The sequence below is a fragment of the Aspergillus vadensis genome (genome assembly GCF_003184925.1).
Source record: "Aspergillus vadensis CBS 113365 unplaced genomic scaffold BO88scaffold_41, whole genome shotgun sequence".
Lineage (NCBI taxonomy): Eukaryota > Fungi > Ascomycota > Eurotiomycetes > Eurotiales > Aspergillaceae > Aspergillus > Aspergillus vadensis.
The window spans coordinates 124,719-151,526 of NW_020292079.1; the positions used below are offsets into that span (position 1 = coordinate 124,719).

The 26,808-nt window shown below is 51.6% G+C and overlaps 9 protein-coding genes across 9 annotated transcripts; 3 read left to right on the forward strand and 6 right to left on the reverse strand.

The window, feature by feature from the left end:
• Positions 1 to 365: 365 nt before the first annotated feature.
• On the reverse strand, positions 366 to 3,990 carry BO88DRAFT_219883 (mediator of RNA polymerase II transcription subunit 16). Its single transcript, XM_025701996.1, has 9 exons — positions 3,596 to 3,990; positions 3,188 to 3,530; positions 2,419 to 3,138; positions 2,147 to 2,366; positions 1,968 to 2,093; positions 1,799 to 1,909; positions 1,479 to 1,745; positions 1,292 to 1,423; positions 366 to 1,240 (listed from the first exon to the last, which is right to left on the reverse strand). Exons 1-9 carry the CDS (start codon positions 3,739 to 3,741, stop codon positions 525 to 527), a joined length of 2,781 nt encoding a protein of 926 aa, XP_025557236.1. The 5' UTR covers positions 3,742 to 3,990; the 3' UTR covers positions 366 to 524.
• A 1,031-nt stretch (positions 3,991 to 5,021) lies between these two features.
• Positions 5,022 to 6,703, reverse strand: BO88DRAFT_430468 (uncharacterized protein; the record flags this gene model as incomplete). Its single annotated transcript, XM_025709251.1, has 9 exons — positions 5,022 to 5,122; positions 5,169 to 5,245; positions 5,489 to 5,535; positions 5,600 to 5,604; positions 5,751 to 5,866; positions 6,048 to 6,072; positions 6,096 to 6,099; positions 6,167 to 6,297; positions 6,400 to 6,703. 9 exons carry the CDS (start codon positions 6,701 to 6,703, stop codon positions 5,022 to 5,024), a joined length of 810 nt encoding a protein of 269 aa, XP_025557237.1.
• Positions 6,534 to 9,046, forward strand: BO88DRAFT_219994 (putative SIR2 family histone deacetylase (Hst4)). Its single transcript, XM_025701997.1, has 2 exons — positions 6,534 to 7,308; positions 7,400 to 9,046. Exons 1-2 carry the CDS (start codon positions 6,864 to 6,866, stop codon positions 8,788 to 8,790), a joined length of 1,836 nt encoding a protein of 611 aa, XP_025557238.1. The 5' UTR covers positions 6,534 to 6,863; the 3' UTR covers positions 8,791 to 9,046.
• A 95-nt stretch (positions 9,047 to 9,141) lies between these two features.
• cbfA (putative CBF/NF-Y family transcription factor) lies at positions 9,142 to 10,456 on the reverse strand. The gene is made up of 3 exons (XM_025707904.1): positions 10,180 to 10,456; positions 9,948 to 10,081; positions 9,142 to 9,867 (listed from the first exon to the last, which is right to left on the reverse strand). The coding sequence occupies exons 1-3, from the start codon at positions 10,357 to 10,359 to the stop codon at positions 9,303 to 9,305; spliced, it is 879 nt and encodes a 292-aa protein (XP_025557239.1). The 5' UTR covers positions 10,360 to 10,456; the 3' UTR covers positions 9,142 to 9,302.
• A 503-nt stretch (positions 10,457 to 10,959) lies between these two features.
• BO88DRAFT_376342 (putative GTP binding protein) lies at positions 10,960 to 12,909 on the reverse strand. Its single transcript, XM_025704364.1, has 3 exons — positions 12,824 to 12,909; positions 12,677 to 12,771; positions 10,960 to 12,616 (listed from the first exon to the last, which is right to left on the reverse strand). The coding sequence occupies exons 1-3, from the start codon at positions 12,834 to 12,836 to the stop codon at positions 11,105 to 11,107; spliced, it is 1,620 nt and encodes a 539-aa protein (XP_025557240.1). The 5' UTR covers positions 12,837 to 12,909; the 3' UTR covers positions 10,960 to 11,104.
• A 338-nt stretch (positions 12,910 to 13,247) lies between these two features.
• BO88DRAFT_409227 (HAD family hydrolase) lies at positions 13,248 to 14,598 on the forward strand. Its single transcript, XM_025707905.1, has 4 exons — positions 13,248 to 13,377; positions 13,444 to 13,465; positions 13,528 to 13,637; positions 13,783 to 14,598. Exons 1-4 carry the CDS (start codon positions 13,278 to 13,280, stop codon positions 14,262 to 14,264), a joined length of 714 nt encoding a protein of 237 aa, XP_025557241.1. The 5' UTR covers positions 13,248 to 13,277; the 3' UTR covers positions 14,265 to 14,598.
• A 1,761-nt stretch (positions 14,599 to 16,359) lies between these two features.
• On the reverse strand, positions 16,360 to 17,389 carry BO88DRAFT_430473 (uncharacterized protein; the record flags this gene model as incomplete). The annotated part of the gene is made up of 5 exons (XM_025709252.1): positions 16,360 to 16,413; positions 16,520 to 16,585; positions 16,628 to 16,695; positions 16,945 to 17,256; positions 17,356 to 17,389. The coding sequence occupies 5 exons, from the start codon at positions 17,387 to 17,389 to the stop codon at positions 16,360 to 16,362; spliced, it is 534 nt and encodes a 177-aa protein (XP_025557242.1).
• A 5,312-nt stretch (positions 17,390 to 22,701) lies between these two features.
• Positions 22,702 to 23,395, reverse strand: BO88DRAFT_353297 (uncharacterized protein; the record flags this gene model as incomplete). Its single annotated transcript, XM_025703630.1, has 2 exons — positions 22,702 to 22,952; positions 23,206 to 23,395. 2 exons carry the CDS (start codon positions 23,393 to 23,395, stop codon positions 22,702 to 22,704), a joined length of 441 nt encoding a protein of 146 aa, XP_025557243.1.
• A 933-nt stretch (positions 23,396 to 24,328) lies between these two features.
• BO88DRAFT_353338 (homeobox domain-containing protein) lies at positions 24,329 to 26,501 on the forward strand (the record flags this gene model as incomplete). Its single annotated transcript, XM_025703635.1, has 2 exons — positions 24,329 to 24,658; positions 24,714 to 26,501. The coding sequence occupies 2 exons, from the start codon at positions 24,329 to 24,331 to the stop codon at positions 26,499 to 26,501; spliced, it is 2,118 nt and encodes a 705-aa protein (XP_025557244.1).
• Between the last annotated feature and the right edge of the window lie 307 nt (positions 26,502 to 26,808).

Sequence of the window (26,808 nt, forward strand, 5' to 3'; positions counted from 1 at the left end):
CTAACCTTGCCGTGAGGGGGTCGGATTCATCAAAACGGTTTCTTTTGAAAAAAGAAATCGATTATGTATCTTAGAAAAAAAAGAAAAGATGCAGATCGATGTTTTTAAATGAAGGCCTTGCTTGACATGACATGAGATAAAGGATTTATGTTATTGGTATTGTGGTGGTTGCGGAGTGGATGATTAACTATCTTGTCTCCGAGTGTAGTGATTTCTTCGCTATAGAGTAGTAGATAAGTAGTGTATCTTGTATGAATGCCCCTATGCAACGATTGGTATTTGACATGCGCTCGAGTTCGAGATGCAGACAGTACTACTTATTGGCGGGGTGTCTCAACTGTCGGCCTATGTACAAATCCAAGGAACAGTGGAGGCAACTGACATCGTAATACTTGTCCATTCGTGTTTGCATCTATATACGCTATTATACCACACGCCTTAACCAATCATTCTAGTCTAACCTTTTGGTATCAACATAACTACCCAAAAAGCCACTGCTACGACCGCCAGGGTCGAAGCCCTTTCTATTTTCCCACCTCGTTCAAACCTGACTCAAGAGTCCACATTCCTCCACAAATGCACGATCGTAAATGGCCCAACTTGAATATCATGCGGAACGCAAGGACAGAGCGTGGCGGATAAGTCCCCTCAGATACATCGCAGCAGCGGACGCATCGCCGTCGAAGGACTCCCTGGTTGTTCTGTTTCCCAAGCTGGGGTCCATTCGAGCCTTGTGCGATCGTCATCCGGATGGGCGTTTTCTTGATGATATCCACTTCTCGTGTGCGCCGATATAACTCCGAGCGTCGGTCGGAGCCGAACCCGAGCCACGAGTAGTCGTGCATGTAGATGGCCATGCGGTCGACGTCGGACTTGAGTCCCGGTACCGTTTGTCGAAGGATTGTTGAGACAGCTGCAACGAGGACAGGAGGAATGCGGGCGTTGACAAGCAATTCCTTCTCCGGCCCCGGTCGTTCAGTGTCACCAAAACCGGCACCATGGTAGGCGTGTCGTACGGCCGAATCGACAGCCGAAAGGAACTTTTCGTATACATCGATTCGTGCAGGCGTGGCATCTAATGCTTGGCATATCTCTGCGTACTGTAGACGAGAGTCACCGGCTAGAGATGCGTTCGTATAGCCCGCGTGGATGCCACGCAGACCACGGCAGATAAAGCGCAAGAAAGCACGGGACATGCTTGAGAGGAGAATGATGAGAGCTAGTGAGTTTGTGGTTTTCACTACGGGGCGTTAGTACAGTTGACGGTTTCCGGAGTATGGATTTGACCAACATTTTTGGCTGAAAGCTTCCTGATCGGCCGATACGCTTTCAAATTCATCGGCGAGGTCGAAGAGCTCGTTTAGTATATAGAGAGAAAAGTCAAGTGCCCATCTGGTGTTTCCGAGCATCATACGCAAGACGTCTATATGAGCCATGCTGTTAGCAGCTCCCGTGATTGTCAATGTGGACTGACTTACCAGGATCATGTGGCTCTGCCTGAATCCCTTTGTTGTACTGAAAGAAAAATGGGTATAAAATGGCGGCGTGGCGAAGCTGAAGAATCGACCAAGAGACAGAAGAGGCAAAACTTCGTGGTTTGTACTTATTGGCAAATCCCAGAGCAGCTTGTATACTGAGGCACTTGGGAATATAGGGGTGGTTCATCAGCTTTTCCTGCTCCACCGTGAAATTGCAGTTGATGGGCAGTGCGCGGTAAACTTCGTTGATGAACGTGATTTGGGCATCTGGTAGCATGCGTTAGAATTGATGATCGACGGAAATGAAGGTTGGTACTAACCCTGTGAGAGTTGCTGTATTAAAATTAAGAGGATATCGTCTGTGTTGACTTCACTTCCACATCCGCGGCAGAAGGCTAATGTGAGTGATGCAATGGCTGCAGAAAATTTGTCTGCCAAGTTCGAAACCTTATTAGCAGATAGTTGAGCTGGTAGTAAGGAAAAACGCACTTTCATCGTAAAGACCGTTTTCGGCTCCGTAAGAATGCTCCATAACCCTGAGGTGCGTCTGGCCGTCGTTGTCTAGCATGACTGCAGCGCATGCGCTCGGTGAGAAAGAGACGTGTTGACCTTGACCTATCAGAACACGGTTAGTAACATTCCAGGGCGACAATACGAGGCACTACAACCTGAGGCGTCTGGGGCATAGTGAAACCCTGCTTGAGCTAGGCCCGTCACCGTATTCGCATCATCAACACCATTGAACAATGCCATGGTTTTCGGGTCGTAGAAAGACACGGAGCTATCATCGTAAGTGATAGCAACCACATTGCCGTACTCGATTTGGTCCACCGATATGACATAGCGGTCAGAATAGATGTCTTCCAAGCGACGCAGTACAGGCCTAGGCTGTTCAGAGAGTCAGCGCGGTCTGTATGAAGTACTGATAACTTTCACGTACCTTCATCTGAGTACTGTTTCGTTTTGTGGCCATTTCATCAAACTTGGGGTGAAGGGTGAAAGCAGCAGTATCCAATTGCCATCGTACAATTACACTTGCTGGTCCTTGCGGGCCAGGATGATCTGGAGTAGCTTGTGGTGGGGTTGAGAAAACCGCAACAATCCATGGGTTCGCTGTAGTCCCAGCAGCGTTGTCGGAGGCCGGGAGTATTATATCAAGGCGACTGAGGCTATAAAGAGGATTTGAGACCGACTGCTGCATCATGTCGGGTTCTTCTCCGTCATTCCGAGGCATCCCAGGTACTGTGCATGACGTTTCCACCTTAGAGTGCGTGAAACGGAAGCTAGGGACTGGGAATTGGGGTGGCGTCTGCTTTGGCTGTTGTGCAGGGTCCCATTGAGGCGGGTTCCAGTTGACCTGCACCCGATAAAAGCGGATCTTTTGGCATATCGAGTAAGTAGCGACAAGGATCCCGTTCTGGGTTGCTACCAAAGCAGCATGCGACAGCAACCGATCTGAGTAGCTTGTGCTCTTCAGATCCACGGAGATGTCATCCCATCTGCCGTCCGGATTCTGGTACAAGAGCTTCATTGATCCAGAACGTGTGATGCATAGCAGTGCCGCTTTATTTGCAGGGTGAAACGGACCTATTGGACGGCGACGGAACGGCGAGTAAGCCCAGCGACCCTGTACTTTGGCTGCTTGATAAAATGCATGCACCTAAGAAGATTAGCATCGAGAGATAGATGTGGTTCGCAGATCGACATACGGATCGTTGGGTGTTCAGCCACATCATGCCAACAATCTGAGACCCATCGTCGGGAGAAAAAGCCGGCTGTCGAAGGCCGTTAACACTGTTGAGGGCGAAAGGGATGTGATAGACTGAGACACGTCCAGTCACATCGACCACGGCCAGATCGGAGCCAGCTTCGTTCCAACTCAGGTGAGTGAGAGCTTGCCCGCCGTGCGCTTCGGTGATTGGCATCAAGGGGGTCTCATCGCTGAGCACCCACTTGCCATCCGACGGTCGACATTGCAGATGGCGGACTTTCACCCTCAAGGAGTCTTGTGAGATGTAAGCAATACATCCCAGTTTGGACCATGCAATCTTCCTTTGAACAAGATTAGCCGACAGATTCAAGCTGGTTTCGCGACACACCAGAAAACAGTAACTTACTGGCAACAGCCGAGCAGTCGCATCTCATCCAGACGCTGGGCAAGGCCTCTGGCAGAAGAAGCCGATGGTGGCAGGCCCAGCTCGAGGGAGGTGGGTTCACCAAAGAGATCGTCAACATTGATACTATCGTCCATCATTAAGGGCATTGTGGGGTGCGAAGCTCTAAATCCAATGGGGGTAGTAGAATGTCTTGGGAGGCCAGTGATCGCAAGACTCAGATATCATAGTTCGATACAATTGAACCTCGGCAGGCAATTGCGCAGTAAGATGGGCGGGGTGTAGCCACAGAGGGGCACTGAATGATATACAAAGGGCTTAGTTGATAGCAGACAGAACCCTCATGGCATTCAAACCCCGGATCCAGACGCTACCCTTTGGCCGGGAGGATGATCATGGGCTAAGTTGACTCTCCAAGATGATAGTTTCATTATTCGGGACTAGTGGTCAGGTGGAGCTCTCCGCGCCTCTTAGTCAGCGTCATGTGAGGTCATGTGCTGTCGTAACCAGGACAACCAATCACACCGGCCCCACCAGCCATGGGCGCAACGATATCGGCGAGATCCATCTTTGAACTTCGCTGCTGGAGGGAAGTTCCAGGAGCTGCACGACCACCTTGACCACCTTGTGGCAGTTGCCATTCTAGCACCGGGGGATACTATGTAAAACAAAGGAGTTGTCAATAGGCCAAGTCTGTGCTAGGCGACCGTGCAGATATTCCCTATAGTTCCCGCCAATATACGTCAATCGTGAACCCTATCATGACTACTCCTTGGAACACTAGTACTTGCTTGAGGTCTGCGGTCGGCTTACAACCAAGCGCTTGCTCACCAATGCCAGCTGCAGCTGTACCCTTCAGATACAGTACCACTGTCTATTAGTAACTGCGTCATAATTCCGTGAACTGGGGGATTTCCGGAAATAAAAGTCGCAAAAACAGCCATCAAGGGCATTGTGAAGAAACATGTTCGGACCAGATACGGAAGGGCATGATGCGTGATGGTTCCTTACTACAGTAATGAATATGAGCTATCTAATGCTATCCCATTCCCTAATTCGTGGGCTGGAAGACATGTCATCCGAGAGAAGCGTCTATTGCATCGTTCAAGATGGAGAAGAAGACCGTTTAAAGAGCGGGGCTCAACCCGCCTCACTTGTCGAATCATCCACCTTCCCGCAAACAACGTCCGATCATCTCGGACGGATGATATATTGCAAACCAAGCCGAAATCATAGCACCTTCCTCTATAGCAGAGATGTTTTCTGAATTGCAGTCATAGTGCAGTCTTACAGTGGGCTTGCTAGCAACAAGATGAGCGCCTGATCGGACGGAGAAAGAAACACGAGGCCCGGCAGATGATGTGGGAGAACATAACCGACGCAACTCCTACATCGAGCTCGGTGGTGACTAGCAAATACATCTCATCAATTAAACATATCTACATTCAAGTTCACTCTTCAGATTGCAGAGAACGCAACTTAAGAATAATACAGGTGCGGGGAACAAAAGTCCGTGGAAGATCCGGCAGCCTGGAAAAACCGGATCATGCCAGTTCTTACTAGAACAGCGCCGCACTTTCCGACAAATGCCTCAAGCATATTTTGACTGGTAGCTTCATCCGATACCCCGCGCTGGTCCGTCCGTGGATAATGCTGTGTCCGGTTCGATCACACAGACAAAAGGTGAATATCAATGCCATGGTAAAGGCAGCAATGATTCCAGTATAGGTTCATGATTTATACGATAATTCTATCACGGAATCTACTGGCAGAGGGTCAGCCCCGCAAGGAGATGACGAGCATACGTAAGGTATCCCTGTGACCCTGGTTGCTGATTATGAAATAAACGCTCAGCCTTCCCAACAATCGTAGCGTTTGACGCGACGGATTCGGAACGATAGTCGGAGGCCGGCTAGTGCGAGTGACGGTCGCGATGTGGGATTCTAATAACTGCAGCCGAGCCCACTCAGGTTGTGCTAGGGAACATTCACTAAACCAAAGGCATACCCGACCTCTTTGTTCATTCCGACAGCTCTCCAATGTGTGGGAAAGACATGGTGAGGATTGCCTCGCACGGGCAAGTATATGTTTGGGCTGTGGTTGGCCGGAGAATTGGGTGAAGCTTCCACGGCCAATGGAAGAAGCTCCCCAGGCCGACAGCCCCCTTTAGCGCGGTACGGGATCGGTAACGAGATTGGCAGCACAAAACCGAATTTGCAGGAGAAAAGAGACGAGGTAAACCCCAAATGCACCCAAAAGCCAGCCCCCACCGGGCTATCCATACAGGGTTGATACGGGAAAATTCCCAATAGTCACTGCAACCCCGTAACAATGTAATGTAACTGGCAATCAAAGTGTGTGTTAGTAGCATAGCAGTATAGTAGCATGTCCCAAACACTAGTAAATTTAGGTGTAGTAGAGCAATATCATCATTCCCACCGGCATTCATCCCAACTTGATCAACACGCGATCATATCTATCTACCCCTCTTGTTTCCAGACACATTCCTCTGAGCATACCACTTCGTTGCCCGAGTTTGTGTTTTTGCAGCAGCTCAACCCTCTCTCCTTCTACCTCAAACCCCCCCATTTCCCCATTAGCCCTCTTTGATGCAGAGCCTTCATCGACTCTTCCCGAGCGATACCCGTGGGTCAAAATAAACACACTGCAAGCGAGAGGATCTGACCGGCCTGCCGTCGAACCTGCTGCAACACTCCCAAGCAGCAGTTCAGTCAGTCCATTCTAGTTGTGCTGGCTTGCTACTAGTAGCCCTTTTCCTTCGCTCTCCCTCTCCATCCGTTTTCCACTTGACCTCACCACTTGCTGTCCTCGACCCAGACTTGCGCTGTCCCAGTCACGGGGTGGTTCCTCCTGTGCTGCCCATTCCTCCTCTTCTTCTTCATCTGTCTCCATTGTCTTCTTTTCGTCGTTCTTCTTCTTCTTCCTCTTCTTCCACCCAACTCCCTTCTCGCTACTACCTCCGCCCGAAGTCAGGGAGCCAGACGTGAACGACAGGGGAAAACAAAGAAGCAATATCTGTCCGAAATTATCCCCCTTACCGTCATTTCCACTTGTCAATTGATGTTTTCCGTTTCTTTTCCGGTCCTCCATGGTTTTCTCTCGGGACGATATCTAGCTTTGATCCCCTCCAGCTTTCCGTGAACAGCGAGCCCTCCTTGAGTCTTTTCCCTCCCACCCTCGAATCCAATTTTTCTCCCCCCGAACTCTTTGTGCTCGCTGTTTACTTCGTCACCGCGACGGCCTGACCTAAATGGCGCCCCGTCGTACTGCCACCACTTCGTCTACCACCACCACTACTACCACGACTACTACACACTCCACCACCAACTCCTCCCGCTCGTCTCCAAAAAGCCTTCTGGCGTCATTAGGCATGGACGATGACTCGGATTGCTCGAGTCTAAGCTCAGCGCCGGCATCACCACTGGCACCGCCAGGTTTCTATCCGTCGCCGCCCCCGTCGCAGGACGCGGATGAGCCTAGCGCCGCCCGCAGCCAAGACGAGTTGCCGCCCGCCAGGAAGAAGCGTCGGGTCGCCGCCCCCAAAGAACGCCGAACTCAGCATCTCGACCTGTCGGCCACCGCCGGCCTGTCCTACACTGAACAGCAGTCGCAAATTGACTATCTCGTCAAAACGATTCAGCGTCACCGCAAAATTGTCGTCATCGCCGGTGCGGGTATCTCCACCTCCGCAGGAAGTATGCTTTCCCATCCCCACTCCTGATCCTGTCACCACTACGCGACTGTCCGCTCTTGCCTCTTTTCCTCGTATTTTCTAATCTATCATAGTTCCTGATTTCCGCTCGACCGACGGTCTCTTTAAGACTTTGCAGAAGAAACATAACCTCAAAGCATCGGGCAAGCTCTTGTTCGATGCAGCCGTTTACCAGGATGAGGCGTTGACCGCCTCCTTCCAGGACATGGTACGGTCGCTGTCCGAGGAAGCAGCCAAGACCTCTCCCACAGCTTTCCACCACATGCTGGCGCGACTGGGCCAGGAGAACCGTCTCACTCGTCTCTACACACAAAACATCGATGGCATTGAGACCTCAATGCCTCCGTTGGCCACGCAGATCCCGTTGAACGTCAAAGCGCCTTGGCCACGCACCATCCAATTGCATGGCAGTCTTGACAAGATGGTTTGCCAGAAATGTCGACATCTGAGTGACTTCGATGCGGGCTTGTTTGATCGTCCCGATGCCCCTGAATGCCCGGAGTGCTGCCGTAACAATCAATTCCGTATGGAAACCGGCCAACGTAGCCATGGTATCGGCAAGATGAGACCTCGCATTGTTCTGTACAACGAGCACAACCCGGACGAGGAGGCCATCACTTCCGTCATGAATGCTGACATCCGTTCTCGCCCGGACGCCCTAATTGTGGTCGGTACGAGTCTGAAGATCCCCGGAGTGCGTCGCCTGGTAAAGAGTCTTTGCTCCGTCATCCGGAGTCGCCGTAACGGAGTGACCATGTGGATCAACAATGAGTACCCCACCGGCAAGGAGTTTGAGGACTGCTGGGATCTAATGGTCAAGGGCGACTGTGAGGAAGTTGCGCGACTGGCCAATCTGAAGCGGTGGGATGCACAGGACGACGTGTTTGATGAGTGCAATTCTTCGGAAGTGGAACGAGTGAAGAAGGAACAAGGCGAGGTGTCGGTGGTTGTCACCCCCAGCAAGAAACGACCCACTCCGACAGGCTTCCTTACTCCATCGTCGAGTTACGAGGATGAATCCAAACCCTTGGCGAAGAAAGGTCGCCCGAACCCCGCCAGCAATGGACGGAGCATTACGGATGTGCTGCAGGCGGCCAAGACAGATGGGCCAAAGAAGGCTGCTCCGAAGAAAGCGGCTCCGAAGAAGGCTGCGCCTAAAGGACGACCAAAGAAGGCCGAGCCAGCGAAGAACTCCAAGATCAACAATTTCGGAAGGGTCACCAAGGCTCAGAAAGCCGCCACAAGTGACAAGTCGACCAAGCTGGACAAGGACGACACCAAGGCGATGCATCCGTTGGCTCCGGGCGCTGCTCGCAACAACGGGCCGAATCAGACGTTCCCCAAAGTGGTGGGCAAGGGTGCCTCTACTCCTCCACCAAGCGGTCGGTGGCGACAGAACGAGACCATCTCTCCTGACTCTATTCCCCGAGGGATGAATCTGTTACTGAATGAGCCGACCGCATGACTCAGCTCGGGTCTGCGTCAGCGCGTCTTCCCGTCTTCTTTTCTTCTTTTCCTTCTCCTTTACTATTATTTTACATTTAAGGCCTTCCTGGGGAGTCTTTTCAATTTCAGTTAATGGCGATACCAATGATAGACTATGGGACATGGCGTTTGGGTGGGATAATGAAGATGTCATTCGGGCTTACCTCACTGCTTCAAGCAGCAGCTATATATAGCTGGCTGGAGTCCTTTGGGTACTCTTCTGATTTGTGGCGTCAACTGCACCAATGATTGTACAACATAGGCAAGCCTTTGTGGGTGTTGTGAGTGCGGAGTTCAAGGAGTCCCCATGTGGTGAATATAATGAGCAGCTGGTTGTGATGAAGTTGAATTGGGTATCAACACATTGTACATTGGATATGGAGTAGAAGTGATATCATGCAACAAACCATTTCGTTGCCGCATAACCATCAGCCGTAAACAGAGACAAGACATATACCATACCATACACACATAATCATCATGAAACACAATCTAACCCAGTCCCAAATCCCCTCGCAACTGACTCCCCGGCCCATCCTCATCCTCACTGTCCGACTCATCCCCTTCAACATCCGGGTTCATCGGCCGTTTCGCCCGATCCAAATCCTCCACCCGATCAATATCATTCTCTTCCTCATCCTCCTCATCATCCTTGTGCTCTTCTTCCTCGTCGTCCTCTTCTTCCTCTTCCTCCTCCTCCTCTTCCTCTTCATCATCCTGCTCCTGTTCCTGCTCATGCTCCTCCTGCGTCTCATCCCCTTCCTCTTCCTCCCCACCACCACCAATACCATTCTTCTTCTCCTCCGCCCGCTTCACCCTCTTCACCCCTCTATCCCCATCTTCCTCTTCCTCCTCAGCATCCTTCCCCACTCCCTCCGCCGCAGCAGCAGCAGTACTAGTATCCCCCTTCTTCGCCCTCCTCTTCCCCGCCTTCAACTCCGTAAACGCCTCCAACTCCTGCTCCAGTCGTGTGCGGAATCCATCGAACTCTAGTTCCGAAATGGCGCTGAAGACGTCCGACGGGGCGACGGTTCGTTTGAGAGTTGCTTCGTTGGCACTATACATACACCACACCCAGATTAGACATTTATCCTCCTGAATGCAGAAAGTTGTAAAAGGTGCAGGGGAAAAACATACTGCGACGACAAATACGACACAAACACCGTCGCGGCCTTCTGAATCGCCAATACCGCATCCTTCTGTATGGATGTATTCGGCGGAAGAACGGATTTTGCTAGTCGGAGGGTGAGGGAGCGGGGGAGGAGGTAGTCCTATTATCACAATTTCCCATCAGTATATGTTGGTTATAATATCCGTCACATATATGTTTCGAATATGAAAGAGGGAGGAAGGGATGGATATAACACACCTCAATACTCACACCCCCTTCGGCCCGCGCCTTAAGTTGTTGTTCTGTCGCTTCTACCATCTGTCCTGTTGATTCGGGAAGGTGAACGATATCTGAGGGGGATTGAGAGTGTATTTGGGGTTGTTCTGCTGTTCCGCCGTCGTCGCCGGGGGTGCTGCTGCTGGTGGATTTTCGGGGCATGGTTGGTGCCTTTCTTTCTTTCTTTCTTTCCTTCCCTTTTGTTCTTTCTGTACTTCTGATTTCGTTATTATTGTTTTTTGGTTGGTCGTCAATCGTGTGGGTGAAGCAAAAATATATAGAGAATGGAAGGGGTATCGTGGTGAGTGAGTGATTGATGTTGGTTCGTAAAAAAAATCCCCCTGTGCAGAAATGGATTGTGACGCGACAGAAACGCGGAGGAGCGGCGCGTGTGGATCGGGGGGATTATCGTATCGTATCGCTTCGGGTGGGTGGTGATAAGGTTTCTTTTCTGCAACTACGTACGTTACTAACTTTGTATGTTGGTAGTTAGTTTGATGTGTATTGAGTTAGGGTTTGGTGATTGTTTTATGTTGTTGGTGATTTGGATGTGTTTTATTGATTGTTTATATTTATTGCTTTAGTTGAGATGAAGAGGTTAATGTGGTGCGTGTGCTGGTATGAAGTGCCATTCAAATATATATTTTGGTCTGCCAGATAACTCTACGCTGCTCAATGTTGGAACTGAACCTGGTAAACTACTACTATACTGCTAGTAAGTACTATAACTGAACTTGCTGCATATACACTGTTGAGCTAACAGATGAATGCCAACGAATTATCCCATAAATTACTTCTGCATTACTGCTTATCGTTGACATACTAACTTGGTCCGGTATATGTTCATCGCAATTGACACTATCTACCTTTTAAGAACCATAACGCCTGGTATCCATGAGAAAAACATCTATTCGGCCATCTCATCATCCTCCCCATTGCCCCACAATCCCTCAATCTTGAACTCTGCCGCCCACTCCGTCACAATCTGCTTCGTGTCCACACCCTCCGCCGGCGCCGCTGCGCCCTCTGCCGTGGTCACTACCGGCAGCACAGGGGCGTTAACCCAGCCCTGGATACGTCCATCACGCCAGTCATTAATCACCGTCATGGCGGCAGCCTCGATGTTGGGCACACCACCCTTGCCGAGACGACCACGCTTGCGGGCCACATGGACCAGGAAGTCGTGTGTCTGGTCGCCACCGGTCGGGATGAGCGGGGGGATGTTGTAGAGTTGCAGCAGCTTGGAGATGAGGTCGTCCGATGTCGACAAGCGCTTGAGCAGCAACGACACGGCGGGAACAGGATCCTCGATCTGCTTGGGGGGAACCGCGTTCAGGAGAATCAGACGCGCGTGCTCCTCCTGCTTCTTCTTCTTCTTGCTGGCCTTGTCGCTCGAGTTGGGGAAGACAATACCGGGGGAGTCGATCAGCTTGAGCTTGCTGTCCAGCTTCACGGACCGCAGGCTGGTGGTCACACCGGCCTCGGCGCCCGTGGGGCAAGCGTTGCTGGAGCCCTTGTTCAGACGGGCCGTCAGGGCGTTGATGACGGACGACTTGCCGACGTTGGGGTAACCGATCACACCGACGGAGATGGACCGCTTCATCTGCTTGTTGTGCGCATACGACTTGAGCGCGCGGAAGAGCGTCTCGGAGGTGCCCTTGACGGTCAGCTGCTTGTGGTCGAAGCTGTGAGCATTGCCCGAGCCGTTGGAGGCCTTGAGAGGCAGCGTGGGGAAGTAGCGGCGCAGATGGATCAGCCAGTTCTTGAGAACCGGAGGAGGAACCAGATCGATCTTGTTAAGGATCAGGATCAATCGCTTGTTGCCTCCGTCGGCGGACATGATCTCGCGCTCCACCTCCTTGGACCGAGTGCCTTCGGGATCACGGGCATCCAGAACGTACAACACCACATCGGCGTTGTCAATGACCTGCTTGAAGACCTTGTCGAAGGCCCGTCGCGAGCTCTCCTTCGAAGTGCTCTGGGTGATCGGGGCGGAGACGTCCAGGCTGGCACCGCCTTCTTCGTCCTGGTCCATCTCGTCCATATCCTCGTCGTCGGAGTCGTCCTCATCCATTTCATCGTCCTCATCATCGGAGTGCTCCTCCTCGTACTCGGCAGCTCTGGCACGGGCGGAAGCAAGCAGCGCCGCCATGGGGTTCGAGGAGTCACCGACATCCTCGTCCATATCGTCGTCGATCAGATCGTCCTCATCAATCATGACATTGGCATCAACAGGATCCTCCTCAGCGCCACCCTCCTTCTGAGCCTGGCGACGAGCGCGGGCCTCATCGCGAATGCGCTGTTGTTCCTCCGCCTTCAAGCGTCTCTTCTCTTCGATCTCGTGGAGGATCTTGTCCTTGTGCGGGAACAGGTTGGGGATACCGGGGTCCTTCTTGATCTTGGAGCGCCATTCGGGGTTCTACAAGCAGCATTAGTATGGCCAATAACCATGCAGAAACGTGTAAGAGGAGTGGTGTACCTTCTTTGCAAGCTTTCTCTGCTTGCGTTGCTTGGCCGCGGAGGCCTTTTCAATCTTGTGTCGTAGGCGGACGGGAACCCGCTTGGAGTTTTTGCCTGGAGGAAGGGTTAGCAAAGGACAATGGCGATACCGATGAAGCGAACATACCTAGCTTGACCATCTTGCCTAATAACCCCTAAACCGTCTCTGAGCAAAAAGGCGATCCAAAGCACAGAGACTCGCTCTGATCCGCCCGAACAATTTTGTGCCGCCAAGAAGATTTCGGCGGCAAGGCGCTAAGATAACCGGCACAATGAAACACCGATCTCCGGTAATACCGGCATACTTTCTTACTACAGACTATGGATATCCGGCGCTGCCATTCGTTCGTTCCTTTGGACTGACTCTCTCTCACGACTTACCAACTCATTCACTCCTTCTGCCTGAAGCCTGAAACCCACCGTTCCTTTTCCCTTTTGTCCCTCCTTTTGCTGACTGGCGGTGCTGACTGTGTCCACTCCTTACATCTATTTACTCACATCCTTTGAGTTGTCCTCCATTCCTTCCACCCCCACCTTGCGTTGGCCCTGGATTTTTCTGTCCTACTTCCCCCGCCATTATCATGTCTAGACCATCCGGCTCCTTCTCTGCCCCTCCGCAAGTCCACACTTTTGACGGACTACTCTCCGACTTTGACGGCACTATCGTCGACTCAACCGATGGTCAGTCCCCCTCCTCATTCCCACATACCCCTCCTCTGTAACCATGCACTGACATCTGACCTTTAGCGATTGTGAAACACTGGCACAAGTTCGTCCCCACCACCTCCCTCCGTGTAACCAAACGCCATCCGTCCTAACTATCACTTGCAGAATCGGTGCGGAGTTGGGCGTTGACCCCAAGACCATTTTGGCCACTTCCCACGGCCGCCGCAGCATCGACACGATCCAGTTGTACGACCCGAAGAAGGCCAATTGGGAGTGTAAGTGTATTCCTCTGGACACTCTGCAGTTCGATTGAGAAACTCCAACCTGAAACCACCACCATCACCACCACAACTCTTCCTTATCGTCCATCTACCACATACAGCATACAGCAGACTGACCAGTTGCTTTCTCAACCGCCAGATGTCAGCTACATCGAAGGTCGCATCCCGAAGGAATACGGGTCGGACGCCGTCGAGATTCCCGGGGCGCGGTATTTCATGTCAGCGTTGGACGACGCCGGCGCTCGCTGGGGCGTGGTAACCTCTGGAACGCGTGCGCTGGTGGACGGCTGGCTGGGCGTGCTGAACCTCGCCCACCCCAAGGTATTGGTGGTGGCGGAAGATGTCGAGCTGGGCAAGCCTGACCCCCGGTGCTATCTGCTTGGTCGGACGCGCCTGGGTCTGGAGCATTCCTCGTCTCTGGTAGTTCTGGAGGATGCGCCGTCGGGCATCAGGGCTGGTAAGGCGGCCGGGTTCAAAGTCATTGCGCTCACGACGACCCACACGCTTGCGCAGCTCCAGGAAGCCGGTGCCGACTGGATCGTCGAGGATCTGAGAAGCATCAGCATCAAGGGCGTGGTCGATGGTCAGATGCAGTTGGAAATCCGGAACGCCTTCCAATAAAGGGGATTCACTTTGAACTTTGAACTCCAGGTGGAGGAGGTTTCTGGAAACCCGTCGACGAAAGCTTGGATCCAATAGATTGCGGGCATCTTCCTTCCTTTTTACCTTTTGGGTTTATCCATGCTCTTCTTATCCACCTCCTTGATTTCGATTGACATTTAGCCTGATTTTTGATCCCTTTATTGTGTGCGGGTCACAGTATCGGGGTCCAGTCTACTACGAAGATTCTTAGACAGAACCCTCGATTGTACATAGACAGATACCTACTTACTTGACTTACCTTGAGGTAAGTCAAGTTACCATTAGATAGACCAGTGAAGAACCGTTTGCCTACATACATACATACATACCTACCTAATCACTACCCACCAACAACAAACAACGCAACTAGTCGATCACATAGTAAACTACTACTTATCGTACGTACCCCAAATATGACACATCTCATCTCATCTCATCCACCATCACCAGAGCGACCCAAACAACCCCCCCAACGTTTTTCACCCTTCACTACCGTTCCGTTCCATTCGATTCCTTTTTACCTTGCATGCCACTAACTAACGTACGTACGTACGTACGTCCCTTGAATATCCTACCTTTCTCTCCACATATAACCCAACGCAGAAATTGCAGATACCACCACCCCCCAAAGCTTGAAATCGTAACGGTGGGGTTGGGTGTGATGTGATCTAGATCGAACTGATTCTTGTTGTAGGATTTCTGTATCGGTCTGAGATAAGTTGGTTGGTTGGTTGATTGTTCATATGTAGTACTAGATTTGGGAGGTGGTTTTTGGATGTGGATGATTGTAGTTATGTATAGATAGATGGGGCTTGGGGAGAATATATGTGTATGTTTTGCTTTGATATACTTACTTTGTTCTACTCTACTTGAGTCAACTAATTGGTTGTTGTGGAAAGTGAGAGTGGAGGCAAATTCATGGGTTCATTTGGGTGGTATTAATTAACTACGACTCTTTACCTGTGGTCAAGTACATACTAGTTATGAGGAAGATAAGTAATTAATTCGAATAACCAAAAATCGACTAACTACGTAGATGGGGACTTTTTGGCGTCTAAAGTGGGGAGAGCCACAGAAGTGATGGTGATATTCATAGTTACTGGTAGTTTAGTCTTCAGTTTTGGAGGTAGTAAGTGTCTGTCTATCTAGAGTGAGTGGTAACTACTGGATGTGAGTAGTAGGCATCTCTATTCACCTACAGTACGGGTCGGGATATGTAAGTGGTATACAGAGTAGTGACAGTGAAAGCTGTATGTCTCACACCGGAAATCTTAAAGAGTATTCCGTGCCGTGTTGACTGCTCGCTTGTCTGTCTGTGATGTGATGGACTATCTTCTTACTCACCAGACCCTTACCTTAGCTTAGCTCGAGATAGAGTATACAGTAGAGCTTGTCGTCTGTCTTGTGGAACATGGATTTTAGTGCTGCTGCTGTTGCTGCTGCTTGTCTGCAGGTTGGTACATAACACATAGCGTAGCGCCAATGTCCCCCATTCCCCAAAGAGAGGGCACCTAAGTAGATCATGTACTCCGTAAGTAAGCAGAATACTCTCCGTGCGTCTGTCTAACTCCCAAGGAGACATGACAGACTAGTGTCGGGTCGTAAGTAGTTTCGTACAGTAGACAGGTTAGTAAGTAGTAAGTGCCGGGGGGAAGAAGAAGCTGTACCTACAGTAAGCACAGTGCAGGCAAGCAGACAGACCCTCCGAAAAGTAAAAGAGGGAAGCTCCATGCTAGATAGTTAGCTAGCGGTGAAGCAGCAGCAGATCATTGAGTCCGCTTTGCTTTTTGGTAGGTAGGTACTAAGCAAGACTAGGTAGACTATTCACGGACCCGAAAGTAGGAAGTGGCAAGAGAGTAGAGAGCTTCAGCTCAGAGATCAGCTCCGATGGAGAAACAATCCGGGGAGGACTCCGTATGGAGCACCCCAGCCAGCCTTTTTTCGACGGGCGAATAATAGACTGGTTAACTACTGTAAGTACGCAAGTATACCAAGTATACTGTATGTATGCATGTCGGTGACAACAGCCCTAGGAACAGACAAGACCGTCAGTGCAGTTCCACACCGGCGAAAGTCAACTTAGCTCAAGACCGCTTCTCTGGTACTGGCTCGCCCTGTCGTGACAGATCTCATCCGCTGAGGCATTTTCGGAAAGCCGAGCGCAATATATCAGAAGATTAAGTTAAACGGCTGCGCGCGGTGGGTTGCTGGTCACCGACCTGGGTTGCTCTCACCGACAAGTTTCGAGTGTTTCTTTCCTCCCGAACCGAATGGGGTTGCTGGAAGTAGGTCTGTCTATTCTCGCATTCTTTTTCTTATTTTATTTTATTTTTCTTTTTCACTTCCGGGATTCTGGGTCCCGTCGCGCGGGACGGAAGAATAGGTAAGTAGGCAGACAAGCCAGTAGTACCTGAGTAGGTAACGCGAAGTGGCCATAGCAGAGCTGGGACTTATTGCATAGTGGCTGCTGCAATGGTTATACTTAGGAACCTCCCGAACATTACGACTGCACCTAGGTCTTCTGGGAATACGTAGGTGGCCGAAACACACGGTCCAAAAGATGATCTGAGAGAGAAATGTGTGTGAGAGGATGAGACGTGGCGAAACAACACGAAACAAACCGATTGTGCCAAAAGGACGGAATCCCCTATGTGCATACATCCTGTACAGTAGTAGGGGCCACCCAGCGGCGGCTGCCCGTTCGGAGGACACGAGCCAGCAGCACAATTGCAGATTCCAGGGGGAAGGGAACGAAAAAGAAAACTCGCAATAGTGGCGGGAATCGGTTGCACATCGCAGACCCGAAGAGGATCGCCTCGTTGAGAGAAGGGGGCGATCAGATTCTGGAAAAGAGATGGGTCGACTTGACGACGGCGAACTTCGATCGGCGCGATCCCTGCTGCTTCGGCGCCGGAGATCGAGTTGAGCTCGTCCATGGCCCAGCGAGGTGCATCTGGCCCATCCCCTCTCCCTCAAGCTGCGTCTGACGCCCTATGCAAGGGATGGTGTAGGCCTTCCGGGAGTGTGCTGTGATGGAGGAGGTGGAGTCACATCTTTTCTTCTTTTTTACCTTTCTTTTTTACGCTTTTCCCCCTTCTTGCCATTTTGGTTGGAAAGAGGAGACTTTGGTTTGCGGTGCTTATGGGTATTACACTGTATCACTAGTCAATGAGAGGCAGAGTGATTATCAGACGGCGAGAGAAGGGAAGTGGATCGGCCAGTCAACTGAAGCCCACTCGTGACGAGAATCATTCACCGTTGCTGCAGCTCAGGCAACAACGATGTGATCTCTTGTACAGCAACCCAACTCGTCACACTCCGTCAGCCCTGGTTCGAACCTGGGAACCTGGAACACGATGACGGGGTCGTCAGGGAAGTTAGCCGCCCTGAGCGTTGAGCACGGTGGCACAATCACGGAGTTAAACAAGATTAGGATAGAGAATAGGCAGGCAGATCGAAGTGCCGTGTGGCGGCTTCGCTGAGAGCCTATCGATCGAAGAGGCTATTGTTATGCCATGACAAATCGCGGTGAAGCATTTTGGGTTCCGTCCACCCAGAAGCAGTCATCTTGAGTCAAGTTTGCAAGTCCTGGTGCTGACAGTCACGCTATTCGGAGAACGCCTAAAGACAGGCCGGTGATACTAACTAGCAGGAAGATCGTCTAGGGCCTGAGGCCCTCACTAGTTAGGTGATCTACATGTGGCTGACGCTCGAAAACGCACCGCCACAGATTCAGCTCTGTGGCGTCGAGTGTCGCAGCTGAACGTCGCGTTCAACACGGCGTGGCCGGAGTAAGCTAGTTAGTGATGAGGCAGAAGGCACTACTACGGAGGGGGAAAAGGAAAGCCATGGCAATCGACGCCCAGATAGGCCCACATATCCACATATGCATGGCCATGCTGGGTTCCAATCGCACTAAACTCGAGCCAGTGCATGGAAAGTTGGAGTGGGCAATACAATCTCATCCCCTCTCCCTCCCCTGTTAGTAATGATACGATCATGGCGGGTGGTGATTGTCACACTAGACAGTATCCCGGCCAGATGTGACAAGCGGAGGGTAGCTGCCACGGAATGATCAGACCCAGGGGGATGGGCAGATGGAGTTCGGATGGTATGTAAGCAGGGAAGTTTTTCCTTACGGACAGGCGACCGGCCGTCAATAGGGGAGGATCCCCCAGTGCCAAGTCAACCTTATACCCAGACAGGGGATACCATGCTATTGAGGATCGGGGCCCCGGTCCAGCAACTCGGCTCCCACTGGCCAGCCTGATCAGCATCTAGGTATACTTCAGGTTAGGATATTCAGCGAGGCTTCCAGTTTCAGGGGAGGATTGGGGGTCGGGGGGGTCATCACTGACTTCCACTTTCAGAGTGTACTATCTCATCCACCCACCCATCCACCCATCCTCCACTCAGGTATCACAGACCATCACTCCCATGCACCGAGGATCATCGGGGATTTTTCTTGCTTTTTCTCCCTCTTCTTTTCCTTTCGCTCGCTTCCTTCCCATGTATTTGCTTGTTTTCCCTTCCAGGGTCCAATATTTGAGACCTCTATCATTCGGGCGACAACGGCCCTCTGTGAGATCCCATCAGCCTATGAGGATCGCGGTGGAAGCGATCCGTGCGGGTGGTGGTGGGAGTGGTGGTGGATCCTCACAGGGAGCCAGGCCAGGCTAGGCAGATAGTCAGATCATCATTCTTGTTCTGAGAAGAGAACCATGTTGCACGCCCAGGACTGTTCTCAAGCTCTGAGACGTGAGCCCACGCCGGGATACGCCTGTGCTGATTGGTCTGAGCTTGTTTGAGGGGTTGTCAGGTTACGCGACATGAGCCCATCTGTTGCAGGGCCATTGCTGTTGGGTGGACAGCTTGTGGCAAGGTGTTCCCAGTACGATGTGCTTAAGCTGTTTTTAAGGTGCTGCATACATACACGTGAACCCGAGAGACCCGGTGCGTATTCGTGGTTGGTTGGAGAGGGAATCCCGGTACTTGCCCTTCAATCATGGTGAACTCCATATTTCGTAGTTCAGCATTGACGGCCCAATATAATTACTCCGTGTGCGGAGTGTGTCGACGTAGTTAGTAGTTAGTAGTATGTACTTTAGCACCGCTCGAAACTCGGTATGGGAAATACCCCATTGATTTGGCCCCTCTCCCGCGCCCCCCTATCTATCTGGTTCCACTTGGGCCTCAGATAACTACTAAGTACTTACTCCTCCCACTATCACCTACTTCGTATCATTCCCCACGGGTTGTAGTCAGATGATACTTCTCTGGAACGCAGCGTGTGTCGTAGTCAGGCTATGGGCTCCGCCAGACTGGAGCCCTCTTCTTGGAGGCATCCCTGCCCAGCATCATTGTCCGACTGTCGACGCACTGGGGCCAGGTGCATGGCGGTCGCGAGAACGAAGGAAATAGGCTCACAGACGAACCAAAAGATTATACCCATGCATGCGTGCATGCATATGTATTTCGGCTCAACAGTTCTCGTTGCCCATCGAGACCTGTGGGAAGCGCATACGATAGCGTCAGACCAGATCCCCCCCTAACATGGCATTAATGACCCCCGGTCCTTCTGCTGCTGCATGAGAGCAGATTGCAGATCACTACTGCGTCATCTCGTGACTTGGGGGGCGAGCGAGTGAGCGAGTGAGCCTGTGTCTGTAACCACAATCATGATTAGCGTCGATTATGGCCTGGTTTGACAGAAGCCAGAAATTCAAACGGACGAATGGCGGATTTCGCAGAAAGTTCTCACGCGTGTAGGGCGCTCAGAGTGGGGAGAAAGAGAGGGGGGAAGGAAGGGAGTCCTATCGTCGGATCCCGAGAGCATTGGAAGAAAAAGGAAAGGTGAGAGATGTTCGACAATCGACAGATCCCTGAGGCGGATCGACGAGGATCTGTCGACTATTGGTTTTGGTGGGTCTTTGGCTGAGCTGCTGCCACGCTTTTGCAGCCGGCGCGGTCTGTTCTCTCATTCTCCCTCTCTCTCTTCACGTCCTTCCCGATGGCTCTTTCTTTCTTTTTGTGTTTCCTTCGCTTTTTAATTAATTAATTTTTTTTTATTCACTGAAGGAAAGGTATTATCAGAGAAAGAAATTATTTACCTATTGGCGAATAGCAAGTCCGTGAGTTCCAAGGACCTTGCGGGAAAAGCATGACAGGCATTTTTTGCAGAGATCCGTGCCAATTGAGTTACTGGGACGGTGTCCATTCATACGGGAATTGAAGGCCAATGCATCTGGTACGTCCGGTATGGGGACTATTATGGGGGAAGAAGGTGTGGGAAAGGCGAAGTCAAGACATAAATCGACTGACTGAGTTACTGACTTTACTGACTTTCTTTCGGCTGGTCGGAGCTCCTTCCCCGCTTCACCTCTCTTTGTTTTGACACACTCTAAGGAGAGCAAAGTACCAATTGTGATGGTCGGATGCGTCGATTGCCATGGCAGGCTGTGGGGGGTGGATAAGAGGGTCTCTCAGGACTCAGGAGGGAGTACTTGATCACGTCATGGCCTCATGAACCCCAGTTCTGTCTGATGTGCCATGCTACTCCGTACCTTGATGAACTGCGTGGTTTATCCTATCCCCTTATCTCACTGGGCGGGCCACTGGAGTATCACGAAGCCGTCCCGTGGGAGTGGTGAAGAGTCGTTGGAACCGTCGGGTAAGAAGAACGGACTATCAATCGGAAGCTGGGGATCTTCGGACCGCTGGCGCTAACCGGATCCAGAATATGTACGGTGAATCTTAATCCGTTGGTCGGCGTCCACAACTCTGAATGGCCATTGGATGCTCTCTCTCACTCTCTCCCCATCCAGCACCCCGTGATCGCAGACTGGCCCAGTAGGATGTGGCCATGCGATCCCCCGGCCTGCCACCAGAAGGCGTGAGACATGGATGAGCCAAGTGGGCGGTGGGCTCAGCGATCCATCTCATGGCTCACTTTCTCGCGCCGCCTTTCAAACGAACTTGCCCCACTGATGGCGTGGTCCCCGACCGCCGTGATCGGGGAGTCAAGAGGTCATGGGTGAAGAAGGAGAGATTCTAGCGCAAGCTTTCCTCAGTCGGGAAAGACGTGATGTTGCAGAGCTTAGATACTCCGTCCGCGTGGGAGAACCCGCTCCCTTGGGGCCCCCTCCACCCCCAAGGAAAATAATTAAAATGAAAGAAAGAGATGTGAACAACAATCTACTATTGCCGACGGCGTGTCTTGGTGGCCACGCTCGGGGCCATTGAGTTGCCCGGATCTGCCCAGAAGGAACCTTCCCCCTGGGAAGAGCTAAAATCGGCTTTGGATGCTTTGGTGGCGCTAATGCAGGAACTGACGAAAGTCCGTAGGAGCAGGGACCGGGTTCAACTCAACTCGCAGCTGTTTCCCAGGTTTGTTTGGAATCATGGTTCATGGGGGGGAAAAGTATGTGAGACTGTCAACCAAGTTGTCACTGGAGCTTAATTGCTGCCGTTTAAGCCATTGCCGGGGTTCAGGTTTGGTTTGTGTGGGAAATAGCAAGCGCTGGCATTTGGGATGAACGACGAGGGCTTTGTGCGGATGAGAGAGGGGGGGGTGGCTTATCCACTTCAACCAATGGGAGGCCACGCATCTCTAGTCTTTACCTCTCTGCTACTTACTCCTCAGTCTGACTCTCACTTACTAAGAATTGTGGTCCCTCAGGGCACCCTTGGTACATACGGTGGACCAAAACTTTGATGATAATTGCCGAGCATGATTAAGGAGTATACATCCCTCCTGAGGGAAAGTAAATAGAATTATAATTTTACAGGTCAAAGCTGCAGGAAGAGAGGAAAAGAAAAGATGACCATCACTTTAGAACTGTGAAGAGAAAAGCAGAAGAACAGAAATGGAAAACCTAAATAAATTAAATCGAAAAAAAATTGGGGTAAATCGAGGTGACGAAATTGTTTCCACAATCTAGCAGCAAAAGAACGAAAAAAGCGAACTTTTGGATTTTACTGTACAGCAGTACCACCGTGACGGGTCTGACGATAATAAGGGAAAAAAGCAACTGAGCTCACTCTGAGGTACAGCATGCGTTGCGGACCCGTCGGACCTACATATGATCCTATGGAGTACATACAGGCATAGGCATGTTCTTTTTCAAAGTGACGCCAGAGGAGGAGAAACAGTCACCGCCGCCACCGCACTACTTTTTATTTTTCCATTTTATTTTTTGAAGTAAGCGCGCGCGCCTCTTAGTTACACCCTCCCCTCATTGCTTGTGGAAGGCGGCGGGACTGAGAAGATCCTGGATCTGTTTCCAGTTGGGACAATTAAGATAAGGTGTGGCATATATCAAGTAGCTAAAACTTCGTATATTCCTTTGAAACATCAATGACATCTATCTACTGCCCCCTTCCCGTCCAGTTCCAAGACCACTAGCCACACAGTATTTCAGTTTGTGGTTTTTTTTAGGTGAGTACGATAGTTAGTTAGTTTCCCAAGATAGTAGTAGTACGTACTCAAGAGTCCGCCGAGAGTGTGAGAGCCCAGGCCGCCACCCCCTAGAACCGCTCGGGCGGAAGCACCAGGAAACCCACTCCGTCGGCCAATATTTTTGGGCGGTCGATGCCTTGGGTGTTTAATACCGTACCTGGTAACGGTTTGGTTCCCCGAGACGGGTCTAGTACTGAATGGGTAGGTAACTACTAGTTTGGGTAGTATGTTTTCTGCTGCGAGCTTTTTTTTGTGACGAAGGGAATTAGAGTGTGACTTTGCAAAGAGGGGCTTTTGCAGGGAAAAGAGGAGAAAGCGGGAGAGATAAAATAATGAAAAAGAAAATTAGAAAGAATGAGTGACAAGCAGAAAGTGACAGTCTAGAGGAACAACCCGAAATAGCCAATCCGAGATGTGCTGTAGCCGACAAGCCAGAAAGGAAGAGAGTGTGTGAGCGTTCACACGAAAGCCCGAAGCGCTGCGGGACACGGGGAGTTCGCCCAAACTGACGGTACGGAGCAAATACAGCCCTGATACCAAAGCTGTCCAGGCCAAATCCTCCTCCAGCCAGTTCCGGGCGGCGATCACCAATCAGCGCGGCCCCCTCCACACCTTCTTGCCGGGCAGGCTGCCGCCGCCAATCTCTCCCCATCCAGCGTCAGCCAATAGGCGAGCTGCCAGCACCACCCACTCCCTCCCCCCGAAATCCAGTCCCTCCAAACCCTCTCCTGCTGCTGCTGTTGCTGTTGCTGCTGCTGCTCTTTCTTTTCTCCAGTTAGTGTTAGTTTACTCTTTTCTGACGGACTGACTGTCAATCCTTTCTGGGTCCTCTCGTTTTTTTGTTTTTTCCCTTTTGTCCTTTTTCCTTTTCTTTCTCATTCACTCACTCACAGTCTTCCTCTCACTCAATTCTCTCCTTCACCTCCTACTCTCCTTTTCCATTTTGGTCACTCCCTCTACTATTTCCCTTTTGAACTAATATTTTTATTATTCTGAATTTCTTAATTCTTATTTTATTTTTATTTTCTTGCTTTTTCCCTGTCAGCTTAGTCCAACTCATTCCTTCTTTTTCCCTTTCTGTGCTGTCCTATTCGGCCTTGTCTTCATCGGACTTATACCTTCCTTGATCCTGCTCTTCGTTCCCCTCCTCTCTCTCTTTTTAATTACTCTCTATATCTCTCTCTCTGGATTCAACCTCTCACACTCTCTCATTACTACATCGGATTTCCTTTATAACTCCACTCGGCTGCAAGTATACACCCCAGACAGCTTGCCCGCCTACTTCAGTCCCGTCATTCCCTACTACCCGCCGCCGCCCTCCTCCCTTTCCTCTCCCTCCTGCTTCAAGTCCTTATCTTCCCGCCTTCCCCTCCTCCTGGCTTGTTTGAGTCCAGCTATATTCTCTCTGTGATTCAACCGTTCAATGGTATAGAGTTGCCTCGTCACAGCTGCGGCTTGTTGGCAGCAACTGGTCCTGTACCTTGAATACCTTCATACTCGCCTCACCTCACCTCAACACCCCCGACGAATTCCTACACCCTTCTTCCTATCTCTATATATACTCTGGTTCTCCGATTCGCACAACATGAACTATCTCCACCACCCCTACGCATTTACCGGCCATGCCGCCGTCCCCATGGAGCAGCCGGTTGCCTTCGACCCAACGATGGCCCACCCGTCCATGATGCATCCAATGGATGGCTACCTCTACCCTCACCCGCCTTTTGACATGGTCGACTTCTACCACCAACCAATCATGGACTACGAAGAATATGCAGAGAACCTCTCTCGCCCAAGGTTGACGAAGGAACAAGTTGAGACCTTGGAGGCCCAATTTCAGGCGCACCCCAAACCCAGCAGCAACGTTAAGCGTCAATTGGCGGCTCAAACCAATCTGAGCCTGCCACGAGTCGCTGTAAGTTATCCATTGGCTCACAAAATACTCGGTACATCACTAACCCTATATGCAGAATTGGTTCCAGAATCGCCGAGCAAAGGCTAAGCAACAAAAGAGACAAGAAGAGTTCGAGAAGATGCAAAAGGCCAAGGCCGAGGCCGAAGAGGCCGCTCGCGGCAAGTCGGAGTCCACGGAGAGCTCAGACTCGAAGGAGGACGCCAAAGACTCGAAGGATGAGACCGATAAAGATACCCCCAAACAATCAGTGGAGAACACTGCCGAGCGCACAAAAACGCCGGCTGCTTCGTCCTCGCGACCTAAGCACCAGAAGACCAGAAGCGAGTCGGCACGGGAGGCTACCTTTGCTTCCCTGCAACGGGCGTTGAATGCCGCTGTTGCTGCCCGTGACCGGTATGGCCAGGACGGCGAAAACAGCCAATCCCCCAGCATGGATGGGTCAGTGTCGCCGACCACAACCTTCTCCAACAACCGCTGCGGCAGTCACGATAGCAGCAGACATGGACAGGGTGACCTCAGCTCTTCTTTCTCACAGAACGCCATCTCGTGGACGTCGCAAAGTTCTCAGGGTGCTCTTGGGTATGTGACGTCGGGGGAGTCGCTGACGATGCCCGGCATGGACGGCACTCAACATGACGCCGGCCATGACTCGATGCAAAACGTACAGTTCCACCCCTCCCAGAATGAAGACTGGTCCCACCAGCTTCAGGCGTCAAAGTCTCTTTCTGGTTACCGTTCGGCTAGCGATGCTGAAGTTACCTACAACGGTGTGCAATACCCTATGCAACATGATCTGTCGGTGCCCAGGCGAGGCTCTTCTGACGAGCTGGCCGACACATTGGAAGGGATTGGCATCAACACGCATCCCAGCTCGCAGCTTGTGAATGAAGGCGACCGTTCATCCTGGAAGGAGCCCAGCAAGGAACTTGACCTTGCAGCCCGGAGAAAGCGCCCGAGGCCTGCTGCCATTGGCACCTCGAGGTCGTCCTCGATGTTGACGGGATCGTCCACCATGTCACCCTCGACGAGGCTCCCGAGCTACGGCAACAGCCATGGCGTGAGGCAGTCCAAGTCTGCACAGGGTCTGAACACCCGATATGCGGGTGTCCGGAAAGCATCTGCAGCTCAGCGTTCCCCTCTTAATCTGTCTACTTTCGCCGAGGCTGGGGCTCTGGGCTCCAAGGCTGACATGTCGTCCATGCTACAACCTGCGGTTACGACAGGGGGGTTGGCGCCACCAACACCCTTGACACCGGAAGATCTGCACCATCTACTCCCAACCACTCCCAGCGACGGTGGCTACTGCCTGTCGGCGCAACCGACCAGCCAATTGTTCCCTACCACACAGCCGATGCAGATCAACATCGCATCACCTCCCGCGACACCGTTGGCCGTGGATGTGCTCTCTTCCTACCCGTACCAAGGTGTTGCCCCTCCGATGTCAGCCCCTGCCCATTACACGTCATTCGCCGATTACGCCTCCTGCGAGGCTCCCCTGACGGGCAGAAGCTGGACTGATGCCACGTCAATGCCGTCGCCTGAAGCATCCTTTCAGAGCCCCTGCCAACTTCCGCAGGCGGATCTGACAACGATGTCGTATGAGCAGGCGATGGAACAGGGGCCCGACCATGTACCTGTGACAGGGTCTCCCTCCCTCGTGTATCACACGAGTGACGTCGATATGCCGACGTCGGCTGCATTCTGTGGGGATTCGAAGCAAACGGAGTTCCACATCTACGAGTTCCCGGAGCAGCAGGAAGCTCACCGGTTTGTTGCACAGCAGCTTCCGTCGCAGAAGCCCAAGGCCTATACGTTCAACAATCAAACGCCGAACGACTTTTGAGCGCCACACGGCACCGTCCAACCCATCTACTTTGTGCACGTATCATTCCTTTCGCCAGTCAAAATTTCTCGGTGGCCTGTAATATAATACCTTTCTCGATGCCCGGCTTCTCGACCGTGGTCTAACCAGAGTGGATCTCTGCTCTTCTTGGCATTCAGTGTTGCTTCAGTTGGGACTCCCATATATATCCCAGGGCTTGTGTTGTTCTTATGCATTCGTGTTGGTGTCTCTCTTTTGGCGTCTACCCCGGTCTGCGATCTGGTTCCTCAGGGTTGGGGATTGAACATGTTTGAATATTATTTTGGAT